Source organism: Mugil cephalus, chromosome 1 (assembly GCF_022458985.1).
Source record: "Mugil cephalus isolate CIBA_MC_2020 chromosome 1, CIBA_Mcephalus_1.1, whole genome shotgun sequence".
NCBI classification, from domain to species: Eukaryota; Metazoa; Chordata; class Actinopteri; order Mugiliformes; family Mugilidae; genus Mugil; species Mugil cephalus.
Window position 1 is genome coordinate 2803527 of NC_061770.1, and position 23186 is coordinate 2826712.

Below are 23186 nucleotides of genomic sequence, written 5' to 3' on the forward strand. Positions count from 1 at the left end.
GGGCTGATTCAGCAGTGTTTGTGTTTTTCTGCAATACAAGCATTTTCTCTGTGAACTTACAATTTTGCATGTTTTGATGCAAACTCTCTTATCGCGGTTTTTTTTCACCAACCCAATGAGCCCTCCCAGAGATACAATACATTTAAGGTGGATTTCATGAAAGTATTTGACCAGAGGGAAACGCATCAACATCACACTTTTGGACACTTTTGCTCGTCGCTGTTTCTGATGTGAGCCATTTCATTCCAACAGAGAGAAATACAGATTTACTACTAAATGGAGATGATTCATATGTGTCAAATATTACATAATATATTTAAGTCTTATGTTTGTGACATGCCTGCCTACCCCCCGCCTCCCGGCGTGGCCAGATTGAATCTGACGTTTAGAGGCCAAGCAACGAAGGGATCGTCAGATTAGTGAGTCCCTCTCTCTCCCACTCTCTCTCTCTCTCTCTCTCTCTCTCTCTGTTTCTCTCTCCATCCCTCTCTCTGCCGGATGACTGCTGCTGGATGACAGGAGTCGGCGGTGGATCGGCTCGTTGTTGCGCTCTTACCGGGAGTTTCTCCCTGTTTTTTTGTCAGGTGCGCTCTGCTCGTGTGCGCTCCTGGACGCGGAGGATTTGGGGAGCTGCACCATGGGGTCATCGTCACCATCACCCTCAGCAGTACCAACGCTACACTTTACTTTCTTCACCGCAGCGCCAGATCACGACGAGAGCACACTAAAATAAAACAAAGAAAAAAGAACTCAGTGGTTCTTCGCCGTCGATTTCCATCGCGGGAAACTTTCCTTAAAGGTTTTTATTACTGCTATTTATCTTCTAGTGGAATGGAGGTCCCCACTTTCCTGCTGGCGAGTCTTGCCCTGCTCTTCGTCGGAGGGGATATTTTCACCAGGTGAGATGAGCTTTGCTGTTTTTTTCTTCCTCGTGCAGGTACTCCCATGTCGCACCAGTGCAGAGCGCTCCAGGAATGGAGAATACAAAGTTGGATTTTTCATAAAATAACACAGGAAGCTTGAACAACCACTGGGCATTATGATTACATTATACCTAATTAGACTTTTTTATATAGATGTTCTCTTTAATTACAAAAAGCCAATCAGTCGAACTCCTCCTCGTTGTGCATCGACTCCCACCACTTTATCTGCATACAGTATGCATAAAGCTGGCTAAATTGAGTTTCCATGCTTTACCTCCTCGCCCTTATATAAAAATACTTCTCCAACACCCACAGACTGAAGTCTGCTTTCTTCTCTGCTTCTCCTCCAGCGTGTGAACCTGATGACACTATTTGCATAATGCACATAATGCATATGCATAGAAAGGGGTGTTTGTTTTCTTCTTCTTTTCTTTTTTATCATGTGGCACATAATGTCACCCACCTCCAGGCCTGCTCCATAAGGGTCAGATATATCAGATGGTGCCATGGTTCATTTGAATTAGAAAGGGTCTCTTTACCAAATGCGCTGAAAAGGAGCAGCATGTAGATACCAAGAGTTTAAGAAAAATGTCATTGTGAATATCATGAAAAATCAGGGTTATTACATCCTGTGCAAGCATGTCAAAACTAGTCTCTAAAGCTATCAGTCATCTCCAACTGAAGACCTAAACTACGGCGAGATGAGACTTTCAAGTTGTCTCAAGCTGAGAAAACATCACTGAAACTCACTCATCACGCTGAAATCGGCTCCAACATGGTCTTTGATTGTTAGTTTGTTAGTAAAGGACGTTCTTAGACAGATCTACTGAAAACAAAACAATGTGCTATTGTCATCTGAGTAAACCAGGTGTGTCCAAACTAGATGATGAGTAGTAGCGTGTTGTTTTCAATAGAGGCCTACATTCATGTGCGTGTATTCAAAATCCCCTCATGTTCTAGTCCGTAAGCTTTTACAGTCATCTAATTCATAGGATAAAAATGAGCCCCAGTTTTCCAAAGCCCATATGCTGGTGAGTGTTCCCACTGAAAAGGGCAAAGGGTGATACTGCGTAAGCTTTTGGTGAAATTTGGGCGAATAACGTCTATTGTCTGTCTTGGCTGATCACCAGTAGAGGGAGTAATAACTATTGTAATTGGATTTTCCTGCTTCTAGTCGCTGCTGTTATTATTATTTTGTTCTCAGTACAATGCAGAGTGTAGGCTTTTTCTTGCACCTCATAATGTGTCAGATTGTTCTCGAACAAACACACACACACACTCATGCACGCACACACGCATACATTTCTTCTGTTTTGCCTATGCTTGTTGAAAGTTGCAAACTACCGCCCTCCCTTGCTCTCCCCTCTGAAAAGAATTACTCTCTTTCTCTTTTTAGCTCCTCATTTATCCATTTCACAAGAAAAAAGTTGCTTAGCTAAGTTATGCGTCGCCACCTCTGGTGTTGCATGAATTTTCACAGGTTTTCTTTCCTGCAGTCTCACTTACCCTTCACATTACAGAACACAATCTGCATCTAATTCGATGGTGTAATATCTGCATCAGATGTGGACTGGAGTGGTCAATAAAAATACTGTGGCCCAGTAGCATTTCCATCTGTCTGTGATGAATCATCAATAAATTCCATGAAATGAACAAAACCAGTGTTGTCCAGAAAGTATGCATATATAAAATATGGTGGTATGAGATCACCAAATAGTAATCCATAGCTGAAAATACTTCTCTATTCCTGAACTATTTCTACTTGTAAAAGATAGGCTGTTTCAGGGAGCATCCTGGCTGTTTTAGTAAGGAAACCTACACATTAGTGATATGAAGATTCATGTCTTCAGTAGGACCCACTGGGTTTGGAGCATAAACTGTATGAAGATGGACGGTGGAACAGCTCCTCACAATTGAAGTCAAAGCAAACAGAGCTCCCCCAGTGACAGGCTGCAGTATAGGTCATAAACTCCACTTCTTCCATATTAGCGGATGGGATTTGAGCCGAAATAAAACACTAAAATACACGTCTTTTTTTTTTTTTTTTTTTTTTTTTACAAGGATGGTTTCATTTATTTTAGGTAGTTAATTAATGCTGATGCATACACAAGTGTCCATTTTTCCAGAAAGTTTCATTTTAGTTAGCTATTTGACGCTGTAGAAGCAGGATGTGGCATCATGATGACTACCAGTTGCCATGCCAACCACTCTGCAAAGCGATCAGAGTAGGGAAAAAAATAAAAATAAAGACAGTGTATAATCCAACATTTCTTTGTAGCTGGTGGAGGCAGAGAAGACTGCAGTATTAATTAAGACGTGAGAGTCTGAAATGTTAAGACGTGAGAGTCTGTGTGGCTCCATTCTTGGGCCGCAAGTCCAAAGTCACAAGATGGCGCCGCACGTATCCCCGGGAAAATAGCATCAGTTTGACCAATGCAAAGAAGCTTTGTCCGTATTTATATACAGTCAATACGGTGGAGTCATAGTTTAGGCCTGTTTAATGGCAGACATTTTGACATATCACATTAGTCAAAGTTATACTAATGATGGCTAAGTGTCCCAATAAGACATGACAAATACATCCTAAATAGAATGCAGGTGTGCTGTATTAAGAAACAAACTAATGGCTCTCAGGCTCTGTGAGAAAGTCCTCTCTCATTCACTTCTCCCGAGAAACTCAATAATATAATGAATCACCATCATTGTGCATTATGGCTGAATGGGTAAGTGCTGCATGACAATAACAATTCCAAGTGGAACAAATCCCACAGTGGGATTGTTAGTAGAAAGCTTGTGTACTTGCCATGGACTCTTGTTTGTCCCAGGGAACTGTGTAGAGCTAGTGCTCAGATAAAGTGGGAGACAGTAAATACACTGCACTGTGTATTTACTAAGAGCTTGTTTCATACAGACAGATTTGGCCTTTTCATTCGATTTGTCTCTGCGGCAAAAATATTAACGACTTTCAGTGATAATAATAATGGTTCTGTTCCATTTAGGTGCACCAATTAGTTTTGTCATTAACCAGACGAGGGCTTTTTGTGCTATCACATGTTAAAATGTCTGCCAATAAAAAATTAAGTAGGTGTATTTTCATCAATTGGGCCATAGCTCATATTCTTTGTATTTCTTATGAAGAAACCAGTCTAGGAGCTAGTTCACCTTTTCTGCCATTCTTCTTTTACATTATTTAAAACAGGCACTAACACACACATACAATGCAATGACAGAGGTGTGTTGATAAGAGAGGCCATTGCGATTTTAAGTACCTTCTTATAAGGCCCGGAAAGAAGACTGTGACAGTAAAATCTGAATTAAATGTCGATGAAATGCATTTAAATAGATAATAACACAATCAATTGATCATTTTATTAGATTCTCAACTAAAGCTCATGTGATGCTGAGCCGCGTTCCATGTAACCTCATGAGACCAAGGCTGGGTTATCTGAAGTGTATTCCCCATTAAAAGATATCGGCATATGAATTTGTAGAATCTAGAAGCAGGGGGTTAGATTTGATGCTTAATGTGTGACATGAGTAGTCTTGCACTATGCGTTATGGGCCAAACAATCTGCATGTAGAGGAAAATGGACAGAATGCCCTATCATATTGTGCTGGTGATAAAGCTATCATGTCACATTTGTCAAGAAAATACCTTAGATAAAGGCATATGGAGTAGTTTTAAACTGTAGACTAGATGTCGTCTCTCAGCTCCAACCATATTCTCACCCAGTGAATAATAAGAACTAAACATGTTCCACTTCATGGTACATTATTTAAATATTTACATATAATGAACTATCGTTTTGTAAAATAAAAAATATGAACAACCTGAAGTCTCTTAAGTAAAAAAGTGTCAATGCGTTGCTGCTGTTGTTAAGTTCTGGAATCTGTTGTGTTATGTCCGCAGTATAGACTGTAGGACTGCAGAACTGGTCTCTAAAATGAAGTCAAAGCAAGTAGAGCTCCCCCTGGTGACTGCCTGCAGTATAGGCCATAAGGTCCACCCCTCCATGTTGGTGGACGGGACTGGGCCTGAACTAAAACATTTTACAGGATGGTTTCTGTTGTTTTAGGTCGTTAATATAATGTTGATGCATGTTCAAGTGTCAATTTGTTGCATAGGTTTAATTTTGGTTAGCTATTTGGTGCCATACAAACAGGACGTGATATAATGGTGACCACCACCGAAAAGCGTTCCCGTGGGACTGTGAAAGTTGTAAAAGAAAAAAGGAAAAAATAAGTACAGTGTGTAAAGCAATCCTTCCTTGTAACTGGTGGATGTAGAGCCAAGCACAACATTAATTATACAAAAACACAACTGAGTATGGCAGAAGTGCGGCTGGGTCATCGATACCACGGCTCCATATACCGTAGCTCCGCTCTCGGACTATACAAGAGCACAAGTCTCATGAAGATGCCACCCGAATCCCCTGGAAAATAGCCTCAGTTTGGCCAATGCAAGGATGTGGGGACATGCGATGTATATTTATTCAGTCTATGGTTCGAGTCCATCGGCCAACTGGGGCCTTTGTTTGCATGTTTACACGTTCCCCCTGTGTCCGGCCTCCTCCCACCATCCAAAGACATGCACGTTAGGTTCACTGGTGATTCTAAATTGGCCATAAGTGTGAGTGTGAGTGCGAATGGTTGTCTGTCTCCCTGTGTTAGCCTGCAATGGACTGGAGACCTGTCCAGGTTCTACCCCACCTCTCCCCCAATTATAGCTGGGATAGGCTCCAGCCCTCCTGGAATAAAGAGCAGTGGCAGTGACGTTGACAATGGGCAATGAATTAAAGTAGTTACAATTCAGCCATAGGTCCAATGCCATGATTTATTTATATTACATTACTAAGTGATATTGAAATTTTGCCTGTCTGCTTTCAGTTTTATAAACTGATCAGTTAGGGAACTAGTCAGGAACTAGTCAGAACTAGTTAATCACTAATTTGCCATCCTGTAGATGGCATATTAGAAAAATGATGCGTATGACGAATATGCAAATTAAGTCATAGAGTCATATGCATATGTGCATATACATATGCACTAAATTATTTCTTCACCTCTCGGGTGGTGCATTGCCTGATGGCTCTGAAGGACACTGTGCCCACATTGTCATGTTTTAAGAGGAAAGCCAGACTGATAACACTGACCAGTGCACTGGAAACAGGAAGTTTTGGTCATCAGTTATCTGTAATCCAAATATCTGCAGGTTACACCTGGAGCCCCTAAACACACGAGACAGGAGGATTCTATCTCAACATTTCACGGTCTCTCTGCTCTTTCTCACTTGTCCTTAAACGTTCACTCAGGTGACGCAGTTCTCCTGACTAATCTGTATGAGAGGCTGAGTCAGCGGACAAATCCTTCCCACTGTCCAGAGAGTACATTTCCCAATAACACTCTGATTTGATCGTGTTTTCCTGGCTGCATGAACTGGCTCAGAAGCCTGACTCTGTGCTGGGTGCTGAGCGTGTTGATGCAGGCACACTTCAGTGCCTCCGCTAAAAGCCTCCTACTCAATTTAAGGTGACATGTCACATGTAAACAGGAAAAAGAAACACGTGCGCCAATAATTTACTTGTGCTATCTACCGATTATACCCATTCTTAAATGAGAATACATGAGAATAACGGTATATACGGCAAATATGCCACTTTGACAACATTTAAGTATTAAAATCTGGGTAATCTCAGTCAATAAATAAACCATCTGAATTTTACTCCTCTAAGTGTTGAGGCTCAGTGGTTATGTGTGTTATATTTGCTCTCATGACCCCTAAACCGTATTTCCTTTATAGTGATTTTTTTTTTTTTTTTACCATTACATCAATACATGAAAATATTTTCTGCGCTCTGAAGTTCACTGTGTAATCACAGTATTGAAAGTAAGTATCACATTTATCTCCTTCTCTTATATTCAAGATAGCTGATGTTTTATTGATGTTTGGAGAACCTCTGTGACTTCAGGCTGTAAGCACAGAATGACATGAGGTTGAGCATTTTCGAGTTTGATTGGGAAATGTCTGCTTTACTATGGAGCTTCTACAACAGCTCTGTGTAATATGATCACCCAACGGGTGTCATCACCTTTTCATCAAGATGAGATTCAATCCCCCTGTTTAGAAACAACAAGATGTGTTCAGATTTCTAAACTGTTAAAGTATCCTTGAGCAAGACACTGAGTTCCTCCCAGCTGTTCAACAGCTGACGTCTGACCTCCCAGAGGAGGAAAGAGGGCAAGAGAATATTTCCCTCTTTATGAAATAATAATAGAATAAACACATTAACAGATAATGTCCCTGAGGAATTGCCAACAGTCAGTCAAGGCCTGCTTTTAAATTCTGTATTGAATCATCCAAGTGGAGAAGGAAAGAGTTGAACAGAACTGGTTCATCCTGAAATAAAAAGCTTAAGGTCTTTATGAGCATGGTCAGTAACCCAGAGTCTAATTTAAGTATATCTGGCCTTGTACAGTAGCTGAACCAGAATCCTCAGGAAATAGGCAAGTGGGACAGGAGCTGTTCCCATTCTCTCGAAGATATTTCTGATCTGTGCTATTTCTGTTCATTTTAACCAGTTTTGAGAAAACGTTTCAGAATAAGCAGTTTTAGAGAAGGGTCAACACAGCAGTTGAACACACTGTACAGGCTGCAGGCTTCTGGCACATGTATCTGACTGCGTGAGAGGAAATAACTCCATGCCAACAGGTGGCAGTAGTCTGTATTTAGTCTGTACAATCAAAAGAACAAACCTGGAGGATCAAGATTAGCTAGATTAGCTTCAGCTAAGGGCATTGGTAACGATGTGTTCAATAGCAATCCAGGTACTGTTCTAATTCAAAGTATGCATCCAAATGTTTTCTTGTTGGGAGGTGACTTGTGTGAACTTAGGACAGCCAGGTATTCCAGAATGCATTTCGAGGGCATCATTAAGTATGCTACTGTTCCAATTACAGACTGACTGTACTGTGTCCTCCCATCCTCCAGAGCCTGGAGTTCAGAGCATAGACTGTACAGAAATATGGAAAAGTCACGTCCACTTCACTGCATTGGCCAAATTAACTCTAGTTAAGGTAGGTAGGTAGGTAGGTAGGTAGGTAGGTAGGTAGGTAGGTAGGTAGGTAGGTAGGTAGGTAGGTAAGTAAGTAGGTATACGGGTGGCACCATCTTGTGAGTTCAAGCCAGAGTCTGCACAGTACGGTCCAAGAGTGGAGCCACCACCACGCAGAGCCACTTTATCCTTGATCCACTCACTTCTATCAGACCTGATCACATTTTGGTTTAATTAATGCTGCACTCTGCTCTACCTCAACCAGTTCCAAGGAAATGTTGCTAATAACTGAACTCATTGATTTTATCTTTATTATTTATTTATTATTAGAAATATTATTATCCAGTCTAAAGTTCTGAGTACTTGGTATTGGTAAACTCCCAGTGTTGTACAGAGCTAGACTTTCCTCAGTTATGCTTATCAGTTGGTCAGGAGTATGTAGTAGATGTTCATGTCGCTGTGAAGATATTTGTGTATTTAAATATTCATAATAGATAATGAAGAAAAATGAGAGCCTTCCATTTTCCTTCCTGACTGTGTCATTAGTTTACTTTCATGACATTTTTCCAAGAGCCAAACGTTGAAGCTGACGTTATGTCTTAGACTGAACAGGACTTTTGGGCACAAATTGGTTTCAAAGTTGTTGTTTTTTCTATTGCTGAAAATGGCATTTTGTTAGTTATCCTTGTCTCACGTAGCATAACATTTGCACAATCATAAAATATTTTTCAGTCAAAATTAGTGTCAAATCAGATTCATATGAGTATCATAGATGAATATCACTAATGAAATAATTAAACAAAAGGTATTTCATTTTGGGGCCTCAGGGCTACATGATAAATGATGTTGTAGATCTATACGTGATACTTATGGGAACTTAGAGCCTTTGATAGAAGGTAATGAAACACTGCTGTCACTAATTGGATAATGTTTGCCAGTTTTTCATTTATGAACCAGAGCTTCAGATTTTGGCTTTGACTTGAAGGGTATTTAACTTCTGGACACGCTAGGCAGGAAGGTTTTGTTCATATTTTGTGCATATTGAACAAGGCCACCAAGATAGTAAACACAGAAATTTATATAAAAGTGCTTTGCATGTACACTTTAACCCACTCATTCTGCTCCATATTTGGCAGCCAGTCCTGATCAATGTTTTTATTTATTTAATAAAGGATTGTAAAACACTTTACCATTTCTATATACAGTTATACACAGTAAAAGATGATTATGGGATGGATGGGGGATGGATAGGAGAAAGATTTAAGTGCATTTTGTCTTGTTTAATTAAGTGACTGTATGTATGGGGAGTAATCTTCGTTGAGGTGATCATTGGACTATAGAACACATCACATAAAGATTCAGTAACATATGCTGCCTCTGGGACACGTATTTAAATGTCTCATGTGTCAAATATTATTAGAGCACTAATGTAGTCAATAAAAAAATCTGTATGCTGGATGCAGAGCAGCACAGTCCCTTAGAAACACACTCATAAATATGAAGCAACCGTTTATTGATTTTGCTGTTTGTTGTATTATAATTTATTCAATTGTATTTTGATGCCACTGTCTAACACCGATGCCAATAAAACAAATTAAACAGCGAGGATCAGGGGACCGACGCGCCACTTATGTTCAGGTAACTGGCAGTGTCGGTATATAAAACTAATTAGGCTTGTTAGTGTGAGCCTTGCATTACGTTCACAAATTCGAACGAGGCCGTCGTTCTTTGTCTTTGCTCCCATCCATCTCCTCTCCCCCATCTGTTTAATGTTAGCTCATAAACAGGCGGCAGATCCAGGCCCTGGGAGAGGGATATGCAATGGAAGTGAAATATAGAAGGAAGACGCTCTCGAATGTTTGTCAAGTACGCTGGTGTGAGGAAATGCAATTGGTGCAAATGCTTAGAGAAACTCCCCAGGAAGCTATCGAATGTTTCGAGAAATGAAGTCACATTTCTCTCAATACGGCATCATTTTATAGAGTCGCAGAAGGTCAGATGTTTAGAGAGCAGCGTTCTGTCAAAGCATTAATCTGTGCCATTTTAAATAAATAAATAAATAGTTTGGGACAATCATCGGTATGCAGCAACAGGCATCTGGTTGATAAAAGCTTTCAGCATCTGAGAGGATTTGGATTTGCGTGCTGCACAGGAAGCATCACGTTGATGTGCTGCACATGAGCAGCAACAGACAACATTCTGTAAAAACAAAACTGGAAAATAAGACAAATAAGGGAGGAAGTTGGAGATGTTAATGTTCTAAATGCTAAAAGGCCAGTGTAAATGGATCATTCTGCACACGGAATACTCCTGAAACAGCTGTGACTGTTGAACTGAAATAAATGGAGGGATACAGTAGGATTTTGTCGTCAGTTTGACCTTGGCGTGTTAACGAAAAGCTCTTTATTTCCAGATTTAGAAACTGCCAATTAGAGAAGAATCCAGGAGTCACACAGTGATTAATTAACTCACTCAGGGCTCCCACCCCCCCACCCCCTAGACATGACAGTGATTGCCAGACTAAAAATAAAAATCTGTCACTATACAAAGCGGCAGAAGTATTGTATTTGTATTGTTGTTTGGGGGGTCTGTTCTGTATGCAGCTGTGTGCTGCAATGTCTTGCTCAACAGGAAGTTGACTTCCTTCAAATGTCAGCGTGGTTTGAAAGGTTACCGCGTGGCTTTTCATTGTTGGTCAGTGAGGACACCTTCACCCAGGCCCTGTGTCAGCTGTGTGCCTGTCAGTGCCACATTTGCCGCTTTGAATGTCAGAGGAACCTTTAGTTTTATTCAGTTTAGTCATTGCACATGAATCAACTTGCTCAGTTCTGAACAATAGCAGTACTCCTTCTGCAGTAACAATAGCTGTTAATGTCTGTTTTTAATGACAACAGTAATGTAGACTCCCCCTATTATCATCACGTATGTATAGTGTGTGTTGCTGTCTGTGTGTTGGCTCCTTGTTTTAGAATACAAAACTGCCCCCTGGTGGTGACTGAGCAATGCTGCTGTAGTGAAATCCTGCACTGAAGCTGCGGCTCCGGCCCCTCTAACAGTCCTTAATGGTGTCAGGGCCCTCGGGAGAATTACTTTATACCAGACAATAGATTTAATTTGTCCATTATTCCCCTCTTGACATGTTTGCAGAAGAGAAAACGAGAGGACTCGCTGTCTTAAAACAGACAACAATGTCTAAAGGCGCTAAATTGTTCAGAATAGACGGCTCATTAAATGGGGCCTGGAGTCTAATGAGCACCTATTTTCAGTACAACACAAACATGGGGAGGTTTGTGTAAAGAGGTACATTGTGCAGTCTGGGTTGTGGAGTCTGAGCATGCAGAAGCAGATTTAGATCTGCTGTCAGCCTCCGTGTGGACAAACGCACCCAGTGAGACATGACATGACCGAATAAAAACATGCCAGCTTGATTTTAATCGAGTGATGATGAAGTACAGGTTGCTGAAGTAACACCGCTGATGGATATAATTTAATACAGGCATCGATCATCTCAGATTTTTGTGATTTTCATGCAAAAATCTTCAGCAAATGAGCCAATGAAATTTCAAAAGATACATTTCGAAAATCTGAACATATAGTTTAAAAACTAGACAAATGTATTCATTTTATTATTCAAGTAAATTTAAAGCAGCGCCATCAAATTCTTTCAGCATTCAACAATTAATTAAATAAAAGTGTGAGATAGAAAGAATTATCTGCTCTTTGCACCATTTTAATATCTAACATTGTGCCACATATTTCATACTTTTTTTCATGTTTGTCTTTAACTGTATCTCAAGCTCTGACAGGTTTTCCTGTGGACACACTGTGTGCCTCAATGACCACTGAAGGCTGCTGTCTTTGCTGTCTGTCTCCTCTAGGGCCATGCTGAGTGACATTGGTGACTATGTAGGTACAGACATTGAAATATCCTGGTTGCCTAATCTGGATGATTTAATGAAGGGCTATGCCAGAAATTTTCGCCCTGGGATAGGAGGTGAGTATGAGATCTACTGCTTGAGGCGTTGGGTTGCATTTCATCCTCTCACATTTACAGCCATCCTTAGCATAACCCAACCCAAGTTCCAACCACAGGAACGTGGATGTTTACATTTCATTTTCCAATTCCATTATCCCGAGAAGTGTCTTTGTTTATTCTTGTTCTACATCAGAACAAAGCTGCATTTGCCCTATGCAAATACCTGCTTTGACTCTTTAATAAGGTGACTCTTTTGTTACGGATGCGCACAAAAAAAAAACAAAAAACATTTCGGTAAAGAGATGCTTTGCAGAAGGGATTATAAAGGACGATGCCCTTCAAGGACGAGCCGGGGAGGAGGGATGGCTCACACAATGTGCACCGCTCTGGAGACTTTGCTAAGAATGGCTGCAAAATGTGAAACATCCAATGACCACAGCGATAGATTTCTCAATCTCACAGCTTAACTCAGCTGAGCAAAGGTGAAAATGTGGGGCTGCTTTCACCAAACACACTGTCTTGTGTACTACACGGACCATCAAACACAGCATCATCTGGTCACTACATTCCTGTTGATGTATATTATACATTGCTGAATAACTGCTTATAATACACTAAACACTGTAGTGGTAAGTTGAAGGGCTGTTGTGACCATTATTGAATCATATTTGTTCTTTTGGGCAATTCCCTCCATTCAACCACCACCCCATGACTCTACAGAGCTACGTTTGTGTCATAATGGATGTGAAAAGGATTCATAATGTAAATGCAAATGCAAATGAAATTCACAAACAAGCCAACAGATTGTAGGATCTTACTATCACCCTAGCTGCAAAAATGCACAAAAACGGTGTGGTTTTGTGTTGGTGTGTTCCATATAGCAACAACGCAATATTTGTGAGTGCCATTTGTGTTGTAGAAACACATTTTTACATTACATTGCTTTCATTGAAGCTTTGTTTGGCTTACTATTTGTGTGTTCAATCTCCACAGTACCACTGCTGCACATCCTTACAATCTAGAGGTATAAGAGCAGTAAGAGCGCGTTCAGTTGTGTTTTGGTATAGACAGTGGTATTTTGAAATTATTAATCTACACGGCTCAAGATGAATCAACTACAACTAAGTAGAACTTTGAAAAACATCTTTGTCCCATTTTGCCATATTAATCACATATAACTACACTGACATTTAGAGTACAAAACTCGTTTGTAAATGCAGCATTATTTAAGTGGCAGTCCGGAACAGTCGGGAACGTTTCCGTCCAGGTTAATTTGGCGACACCTGTAGTTGTAACAGCAAATGTTGTTGAATACTGGCTTTTTTCCATCATTCAGTGAGCAACTGCGATCTGATTTAATGCTTCACATGGCATTAATCCATGAGCAGCGGGACATGGACTGACATAGTGAGACGTTGGGAGGTGTGCAGCCTGTCGCCTGCAGCTCTTCATCTAACAGATCAGCGTGGCTTCTCCTTCCTCTTTCAAAGATTTCAAACTGATCTGCTGTCAGGAAGAGCTTAGCTCACTGATAAAACACATTAAATTTCTTATTCAAAATCTAAGTCAACATATGTTCTGTCAGTTAAATGCTTTTAAGTGAAGCTACGGCAACTGCAACTACAAATGCTGAAACATCAGTGAGATATAGACTTAGTTACAGTAACATTTATTAAAATGAAAGGCTATGACACATCCACTTTAGATAAATCAAATAAAGGACATCTGGAAAACACAGAGTGGCAGGGTGATGTCAGTTAGGGCCCCCCAGCTGTGAAATGTTCTTCACATGAAAATCAGGCCAGCTGACTCTCATTTAAATCTCCATTGAAAACATTGTTTGAGTCGAGAACCTTTCTTAGTTATAGTTGAGTTTGCAGTGAGATTTTATCATTATTTTTTTGTTTTATTGTTTTTATATTTTGTCATGCATCTAACATTACTCCTATGGAGTAAGTCAAAACAATATATAAACTGCAATACTCACCGTAGTGTCATCTCATTCAGTGACAATGACTTAAGATTGATTTACAAAAACATATTTGACAAAAGCTTCTTTTTTATGTATTTACAAAATGTTCATATCAGACTAATAGCAGCAACAATATTTCATTTTTATAATTATTAATCTTGTCATGAACAGCAAATATGTGTTTTATTACTAAACTACTGGAAAATAGTATATAAAAAAAGTGCTTGTTATGGCATAACGTAAACACGGTGAACATGCCACTGTAAATCACTTCACACCACTCATCCGGTTTGTGGCTTGCAGAAAGTGCAACTTGCCAGAAGTGGTTCTTGGAAGGTGTTGAATGCTGGGGAATAGCTATGTATGATTCTTTAATGTTCAGTATAAATAGCCTCTCTGTTCTGTATCAGCGAGGCCCCCTGTGGTTTCTGCCCTCTAGCATCACTGAAGCACACCCCGTGCTAATCATATGGCAAACTGTTGAGTGATAGTGCTGCAGCGTGTGTGTGCGTACGCGTGTGTGAATGCTGGCAGAAGCTGACTCTGTGCGAATCCATGAAAGCGCAGCACTGTTTATGAATGCCCACAGTGTGATGTGCCACTTAGCATGGTTAAACTGGATAATGCTTAATCTCCATGCACCGTAGGAGTGATTGAGACCTGGGAGGACGGTGGGTGGGAGGGTAACAGATGGGTGATGGAGCGAGCCTGGGAGGGACCTATAGATCAAGATTGTGTGTGGGGGTGTGTGTTTGAGACGGGGAGGGGGCAGGTTAGCCCTGTTGTCTCACTTCTTCCTCTGCAGGTCCACCTGTGAATGTGGCCATGGCTATTGAAGTGGCCAGCATCGACCACATCTCCGAAGCCAACATGGTAAAGTGTCTCTCTCTCTCCTTTCTTTCCCTCAACTTCACTACATTTGCAGCAAAGATCAAAGATTTGCTATTTGCATAATCCTGATTTATCCCACTTGAGGGTTTGAAAAGTATTCAGGGGGAACATGTGTGACTCATTGGATGAGTTGTTAGATAATTTCATACTTTCATGGATTTTTTGCAGCAAGCATTAAATCCAGTGCGATGATTCACATAAAGTATGTTCCAAACAAATAAATATGTTCCATGCTTTAACGGACAAGTGTGCAGTGTTTAGGGAGATCTATAAGCAGACATAAAATATTTCATTCTTATTTATGCTTTCACTGGTGTAACAACTGTGTTGTTGGCTTAGAGTGAGCCCTGCATATCTACATAGAAAGCCGGTCCTCTTCAGTAGAGCTCACTGCCGCTGTGTGTCTAAAGTAGACAAACCAAACACTGACTGTAGAGAAAGCTTCTTGTATTTTAACATTGTAGGTTCTCCTACAAACTAAATGAACATCATATAAATTTATGAACCCGAGGTTACATAGAGGTCAGAGTGGTGGTGCTGCGGAGAGACAAGCCTCACTGACAGCAATCTATGACAGTCACAATTATACTAATAATGTATATTTATAAATAGCACTAAGCCCAGCTTAATATAGAGCACTTATAGTAGGTAAGGGATCCTTACTTAATCTCTCCATTAGTTTGGGGTCCTTGGCCTGAAAAACACTGATTTAAATTGCTGAGAAAAAAGAAATCCATTCATACAGAAATTTGCTGTACAGCCACAAACAAGTTTTTGTGTGAGTCTGTAAACATTTTAACATTTTTGAAGGTCAGTCAGCACCTCACCACTAGACGGCACTTACACATAAACACTGGCCCTTTAACATCTACGACCAATTCTGCACAGCATACATAAGAAAATTTGAGAACGCTACAGTTAAGAAATGTAGAAAAAAAGAAAGAAAGAAAGGCAGACATAGAAAAACAACAAAAAACTAAGCTCAGCAAGAAACCATAGATTTCTGCAATAAAATGTATATGTATATCAAAATTCATTTCATGACTTTTTGGTGTCCCGTTGAAGCATTAATGTTAGTCTATGACACTAGTGTTTCAGTATTTGGTTGTGTTTTCTGTATTTGTGGATTTGTCTGTGTTGTCAGCTTGGTGAAGTTTCCTTGGTTTCGTTGTGTTTATTCCTGCCTTCTCTTAAGAAGTGTGAAGTTATTTTTATCCACAACTACTGAGATTAATGTGGACTTTATTTCAATCATACACCATGGTGGTTTAATGTGACAGAAAGGAATCATAACAGAAATACTATTATTCCTTTCCTCCTTGGTGCTTCCTGTTATCCTTACAGTAGGATTTAAGCTGTGAGAAAAGATCGAAAATGCAGGCTTGGATGAAGATTCTTGTCTTCTCTGCAGGGTTCTATACGCTTCAGTTAATCCATGCTAAAGCAGCTGTTAATAATTAGATACTGTATAAGTCATCACAGGGACCACTTAAAGTTTAAACAAACAGAATCTATGTGTGGAAGTCTTCCCAACATTGCAACTCCAGAAAATCATGTTTTTCTTCTGCCAGAAGATTGTTGTGCCCATTTCTTCACAGTCTGTTACGCTCTGTGCATTTCCTGACAGGAATACACCATGACTGTGTTCCTGCGGCAGAGCTGGCATGATGACCGTCTGTCCTACAATCACACCAACAAGACGCTGGGGCTGGACAGTCGGTTTGTGGACAAGCTGTGGCTTCCTGACACCTTCATCGTTAATGCCAAATCTGCTTGGTTTCACGATGTGACTGTAGAGAACAAGCTGATCCGCCTACAGCCCAACGGAGTCATTCTATACAGCAGCCGGTATAAGCAGATTATTGTCTTCTCTCTTCTCTCTCACTACAGAGAATTATCAGCCAACTCTACAGTTCCTGCTTGGTTCAGCAGAGATTTTGTCTTTGATTTTGCTCTTTTGATTTTACTTACTGTTCTCATTAGCATGGCTTTGGGATACTTCTCTATTCTTTTCTTCTGTCTTCACGAATTTAAGACAAAACATGATCCAGAAATGTTTTCCATTATTAAAATGATCCGGCCTTTGTAATATTCAGCATCAACAGACCAGAACAAGAACAAAATGGGTTGCAATGGCAACGAATGGAGAAACCAAAATATCAAAATACACTGCTCAAAAAAATTTAAAGGAATCCCTTTCATCATAATACTTTCATCATCAGATTGTTTTTGACTAGTTGTGCGTCTGGCTAGGGTCAGAGCTACTACTGGTAGTATGAAGCGATACCTGGACCCTACAGAGGTTGTGTAGGTAGTCCAACTCCTCCAGAATGTCACATTAGATTGTCCCATTGCCAGAAGGGTTTAACTATACATTTAAACTTGCAGAACACTGACTAAAGTGGCACATCTCAAGCTTTGATTAAACAACCTGTCATGTTCCTAGAATCACCTCGACGGTGGCCTGTGACATGGACCTCACCAAGTATCCCATGGACGAACAGGAGTGTATGCTGGATTTGGAAAGCTGTAAGTATGGATTCTCAAAACTGGGAGGTTTCGGTTTCATGTTGAAATGTTCCGATATCTAAGTGGCATTATGAAAGGTTACAGCATTATAAACTAAAATGCTACATGTTCAGAAGCCCTCACATTGCTCATATTAGTTGAATTAAGTGACACTTTTTTTCTGTATTAGATGGCTACTCCTCAGAGGACATTGTGTATCACTGGTCAGAGAGCCAAAGACACATCCACGGCCTGGACAAATTAGAGCTCTCCCAGTTCACCATCACTGACTATCGCTTCGTCACGGAGATGATGAACTTCAAATCAGGTGAGTTTCATATTTGTTTTCCAGTTTAAATCAGTTTTTTTTTTATTGACACTGCCCCCTGCAAGTTTCTTGCGTGTTTTACACATCATGTACAGTTTTGAGTTTTTGGACTTGGTTTGCCTCTTGTGTTGGAGAACTCTACACATTCTTTTTGAAGAGGATTTCTTTTTCAACTTCTTGCACTTCTGTGCTTATATTCTATGCATAGAAGGAATGGATCAAGACAGACTCGCTGCTGAGCCAGGCAGGAGATTCAGGAGATAACAAGAGTTGCTGCTGGGAAGACGCACTCTGCAACACCACTTTATAGCTTACATTTTTACCACTAGGGGCCCAGTCAAGCAGGCAGATGTTTCATGATTTCAATGTCTGTGTAGGACAATGTATATTTTTATGATGGATAATTAGCTGCTTCAGTCAAGTGATTAAACAGACTGCCTTGTTTTGTGCTTCACAGCGGGTCGATTTCCAAGACTCAGTCTTCGCTTCCAGTTGAGGCGTAATCGAGGCGTCTACATCATCCAGTCATACATGCCTTCAATATTATTAGTAGCCATGTCCTGGGTGTCCTTTTGGATCAGCCAATCCGCAGTCCCTGCTCGAGTATCCTTAGGTTGGTATTAGTTTGATTTCTTGAAGAGTTATTTCAACAGTTGCTGGTCTACATTCATTCATTGGAAAGTTAAATCATGAGAGAGTTGCAGAGAGTTGACAAAAGTACATTTTGCTACTGCTTGACAAATAGTATTGTTACAGTATCTGACTCTATAAAATGGAAAAACCTTCAGGATTCATAAAGCAGCCTTTTTAAAGCTGAACATGGGTGGCTGTCGCTGTCTTGGCAGTAACTGACTCCACCTAATTCAAAAATGACTTAAGAGGATGGGCTGAGTAAATGCCTAGGCAAACAGCCAGCACCCTGTGACACAGAAGTGGCACAGTCGCTTAATCATGCATAATTTTAAGCTTTGATATAATTTAAATGGGTGAGATATATATAAAAAATCACTCCGTACAACTGCCATGAACAAGAAAATTATCTGTAGAGACTAAAACGTCTCGATGTGTTTGAGGATGTATTTGCTTCAAGTGGTCATTTGAGGTACTGTGGTTTTTAACTTCCACTGTCTTTTTCAGCCCCAGTCACGGTCAGTGGAAAGCTCATCCTAGTGGAGGCACAAGAGGAAAAAGTGTGACCGAAGTGCTGCAGAAAATGCCTGCACTTCTGTTTTAGTTGTTTGAATTAAAAACTTCAGAATCAATTGTGAGCTGCTAAAATGTACAGGCATTTTACAGCCTGCGTGACCTATTAACAAAAGTCTCCGGCTGTTCCACTCAGTGGATAGCACAGCAGTACAGTGAATAGTGCTTTGATGAGAACGCTAACACACATCTAACAATCTAGATGTAATATTGTAAAATTTATGTTGTTGATGAGACTCATTTAGCTTGGTAGCATGCTAACATTTGTAAAGTAAAAGTAACGTTACACAGTAAACGTAAACACAAGCTCCAGAATGTTATTATATGAACCAAACTTTTTGACCAAATGATAGCACAAGAGGACCTCAAGAGGAAATCAGCAAAACTATTCCTGGTGATTCAGAGGACGTAACCTTCTTCCAATTCCAATCCATCAAAAGTTTTCATGCCAATGCCCAGTTGTTGAGATTTTTCAGTGTGGGCTATAGCAGCAGACAGGAAAACCCAAAAGATTTCCAACAGAAGATGAGTCTAATATCCTTCATGTCTTTGTTCTCTGTGCAGGGATCACAACAGTTCTCACCATGACTACGCTGATGGTGAGTGCCCGCTCCTCCCTCCCGCGAGCATCTGCCATCAAGGCGTTGGACGTATACTTCTGGATCTGTTATGTGTTTGTGTTCGCCGCCCTCATTGAGTACGCCTTCGCTCATTACAACGCTGACTACCGACTCAAAGAGAAGGCGAAGGTGAAGGCCAACAAGCTCAGCTCTGAGGTGAGGAAATTACTCTCATCATGTACTCCCATCAGCAGGTAACAATGCAGAGCTTTGGGGGGGTGCTGTGAGTAATGAGGATGCCATTCAAACCCAGAGCTGGTCTGGGCTTTAAGCCTTGGTGCTGACAATCATCCATCCCTCTGACCTTATACAATGAGTCTCTAAAGAGCATAATGGGAAAAGGGATGATTTCCCTACAGGGAGTGAAAGAGATTCTCATCATATTGTCTGCTTCCTTTTTGGCTGATCTTCATCTTAACTGAGCTACACCTGCAGGAAAACAAAGACACTAAATAATGTTTTTGTAAATTTCTTATGAATAGACATACTGAATAAACCTGATTGCATTCCACATGATGTGACAAGTGTAGTGATGATGAGTAAAGTCATTCAAATTGAATCCAAAGCTGGATGCTACATTCTGAGCAGCGTGCTTAGTGAAAACTGGGTGAAAGTATTTATTTAATATAATAAATCATAGTTTCTGACTAATTATTCGATCAGTGAATCAGTTTAAGTTGCAAAAAATAAATGTCTTTCATTCTCATACCTTTCTCAAAAACAAATATATTTTACCTTGAACTATATGAACAAAGAACATACTGTATCTCGTGCTTCTTGATGGTACTATTCATCACAAAAGTCTTAAAAATTTACAATATTCAGCCTTTATTTAGAATAATAGTGTTAAGTAGAATTTTTAGAAAAGGTTTTATGGGTCTACATGTACATAAATACACTGTTTGTAACTTGCACATGCACTGGAAAGCATTTCCATAATAATAATTGATACTGGTGCTACAGAGTCTTTACTGAGTGGCTGTTTGAAACACAACAGATGAGGACACAACGACAAAACCCTAACACCAACAAACAGTCTGGAATACTTCACTTCCTGTCACACTCCTGGCAGAGTGAGCTGGGCTAATAGCGAATAAATGTAAACATCGACAAATGCAAATTGTCACATTTAGAAAATTAACACGAGCGAATATGTTGACACCTTTACAGCCCATCAAAAAATCAAGGCTTGATAATCTAATATATGCTAAACAACTTATAACTCACTGATGCAGTTGTGGATTGTCACCCATTATTAGAATACCTGATGTAGTACGTGCTGGAGCACTTAGCTTCGTACTAGAACATCCACATGTTTGTGTTATTAGTCAAGAAATATGCACTGAGTTTAGGAAGAGAGATTCTTAACTTCTGTATAATAACTGATTCACATTCTACCATATTGAATTTAATTCAATTAAATTTTATTTATATAGCATCAATAACAATACATATTGTCTCAAGACGCTTGAGAAAAACCGACCTGAAACCTCCAAGCAAGCCTGAGGGCGACTGTGGCAAAGAAAAACTAGCTTTTAATAGGAAGAAACCTTGAGCAGAACCCAGCTCATAGATAGAGGTAGAGCAAGACGAACAAGATAAACACATTTCTGTCATAGATACATATATCGAGCTGAGGGAAACACGTAGAATCTAATGATACAAAATATAGCTAATGATTGACCTATGTTACAGTTTGAGAGTACAAGAGGATTCATGGGCGGGTTGGAGAATGGTTCATCGGAAGTTTTCTAATAGGATTGATTAGAATTTCATTCTACCATGTAAAGACTTGGTATGCTCACTCTTCTCTTTCTCTCCTACAGTCTATTGTTAAGAATGGGAAACAGGCTATGGTTCTGTTCTCCCTGTCGGTCACTGGCATGAATCAGGGCGTGGTCATTTCAAACCGCCAAGGCCGGCCCCAGCGCTCCGGCAGCGAAATCCCAGGGGAAGGTGGCACTGAGGAGGTCGAGCCGAGGAGGAGGAGGTCCAGGCAGACGGAGGAGAGTGAGGAGGAGAAGAAGAAGTGCTGCTCAAAGTGCGTCTGCAAGCCCATTGACGCAGACACCATTGACATCTATGCCAGGGCTGTGTTCCCTTTCACTTTCGCCGTGGTGAATGTGATCTACTGGGTGGCGTACACCATGTGAAGAGGAGGCAGCCGGTCCGAGCGAATGGCTGCCATCCAGAGCTGTATATAAGAACATGCTGGAGTTGCTCCACTTCAGTGTTGGCAGACTGGTGCAGCTGGAAGATACTGCAGGCCTCTGTGAGGAGAAAGAAACACTTCAGAAGAAATGAAGCATGATGGCCTGTGAATATGGAATAGTTAGTGGAAGTAGTTATGAGTTTAAACGTTGTTAAGAGGACTTCAATATATTTTAAGTAGTGTTGTGTAAAGGCAGAGAACAGTAATGCCTGTTGGAACATCACGCACAAAGTGTAAAACGTTTAAGTAACATCATGACTTCCATAGACTGTGTCATCCTGCTACACTGTTTAACTCACTCAACTACTGACCACAAGCTTGATTTTAAACAAACACAAATAAGCATAGTTAGCATCACTAACTCAGAGCCACAGTCGTCAGTGAGTCGTCTGTTATCTCACCAATAAAAACACCACCCAGGCAAGAGGATAATGAGATGAGGTGTACTGCTATTCTGCATGGCTGATAACTCATTCACCCGACCCCCCACCATTTCTTTTCTTTCTCCTTTGGTCCTCCACCCATTTTTTTTAGGTCCATTTTCATGTTAAGGGCACAGTCTGAAGTGTCTTATCTCCTTCTACCAGTTCTGCCTGTTTCCTCGCCATTAAAGGACTTCCTTCACCGCTTGTTTGTGTGTGTGTGTGTGTCTTTCTCTCTGGCGGCTGAATGGTCACTTGGACATTAAATCCATGGTGGGAACAGAAGAGGCTAAACTCTTTATGCAGGAACATTTTTGTACCTGCATGGTCTTAGCAATCAAAAATATTTTGGACAAGCGGTGTGCTCTGTGCTTTGTCTCAGCTGGGACGTAAAGAAATCTGTAGGTTACAATGCACCACTGCTTCCCAGTCACAAATGATGGACTTTTTTCCTTGCTTAAACATTGTAACACTGACTTAATGACGGTCCCTGCATTCTTGGGTAACAATCTAATTATTTCTTATACACAATATACGACTCTCAGCTGGAACACTTCAACGGTTTGAATCAGCATCCTGGTTAAATCAAATCAATCAAAAGATAAATCACATTGTCGGAAAAAAGATCTGCTTCTTTGATGAAAGGTGCACCGCTAACATTACATCTTGTCATCTGCTGTAATAACAAAGTGTTTTGAATTTGCTGCTTGCCTGAGCTTCTCCTTTGACTGCCTTCTTTGCCATGGCAACAGCAGCCGAGGCTCTTGGATACAAGTTCTACTGTACACTGATCAGCATCAAAAGCAAAGACAGGAGAACTATATAACATTGATCATTTTGTGACAATTACATGTTGTGCTGGGAAACTTTTGGACCTCAGAGTCATGTAGATGTTAATTAGACATGTAGTACACACCTAGACCAGACACCCCCACCCCACAGCAATGACACTCCTTAATGGCAGCAGGCATCCTCAGCAGGATGCAGCCTGACACACACACACATAAAAAACAAAAACATAAAAACATGAAGAACAGCACAAGGCGTTGACCTGGCCAGGACACCCTCAGAAGGACCAT

The 23186-nt window shown here is 40.5% G+C and overlaps 1 protein-coding gene across 1 annotated transcript; it reads left to right on the forward strand.

Annotated features, from left to right (window-relative positions):
* Nucleotides 1–461: 461 nt before the first annotated feature.
* Nucleotides 462–22314, forward strand: gabrd (gamma-aminobutyric acid type A receptor subunit delta). The gene is made up of 9 exons (XM_047606320.1): nt 462–899; nt 11854–11969; nt 14729–14796; nt 16442–16662; nt 17261–17343; nt 17513–17650; nt 18108–18263; nt 19418–19629; nt 21300–22314. Exons 1-9 carry the CDS (start codon nt 832–834, stop codon nt 21624–21626), a joined length of 1389 nt encoding a protein of 462 aa, XP_047462276.1. The 5' UTR covers nt 462–831; the 3' UTR covers nt 21627–22314.
* The last annotated feature ends 872 nt before the right edge of the window (nt 22315–23186 follow it).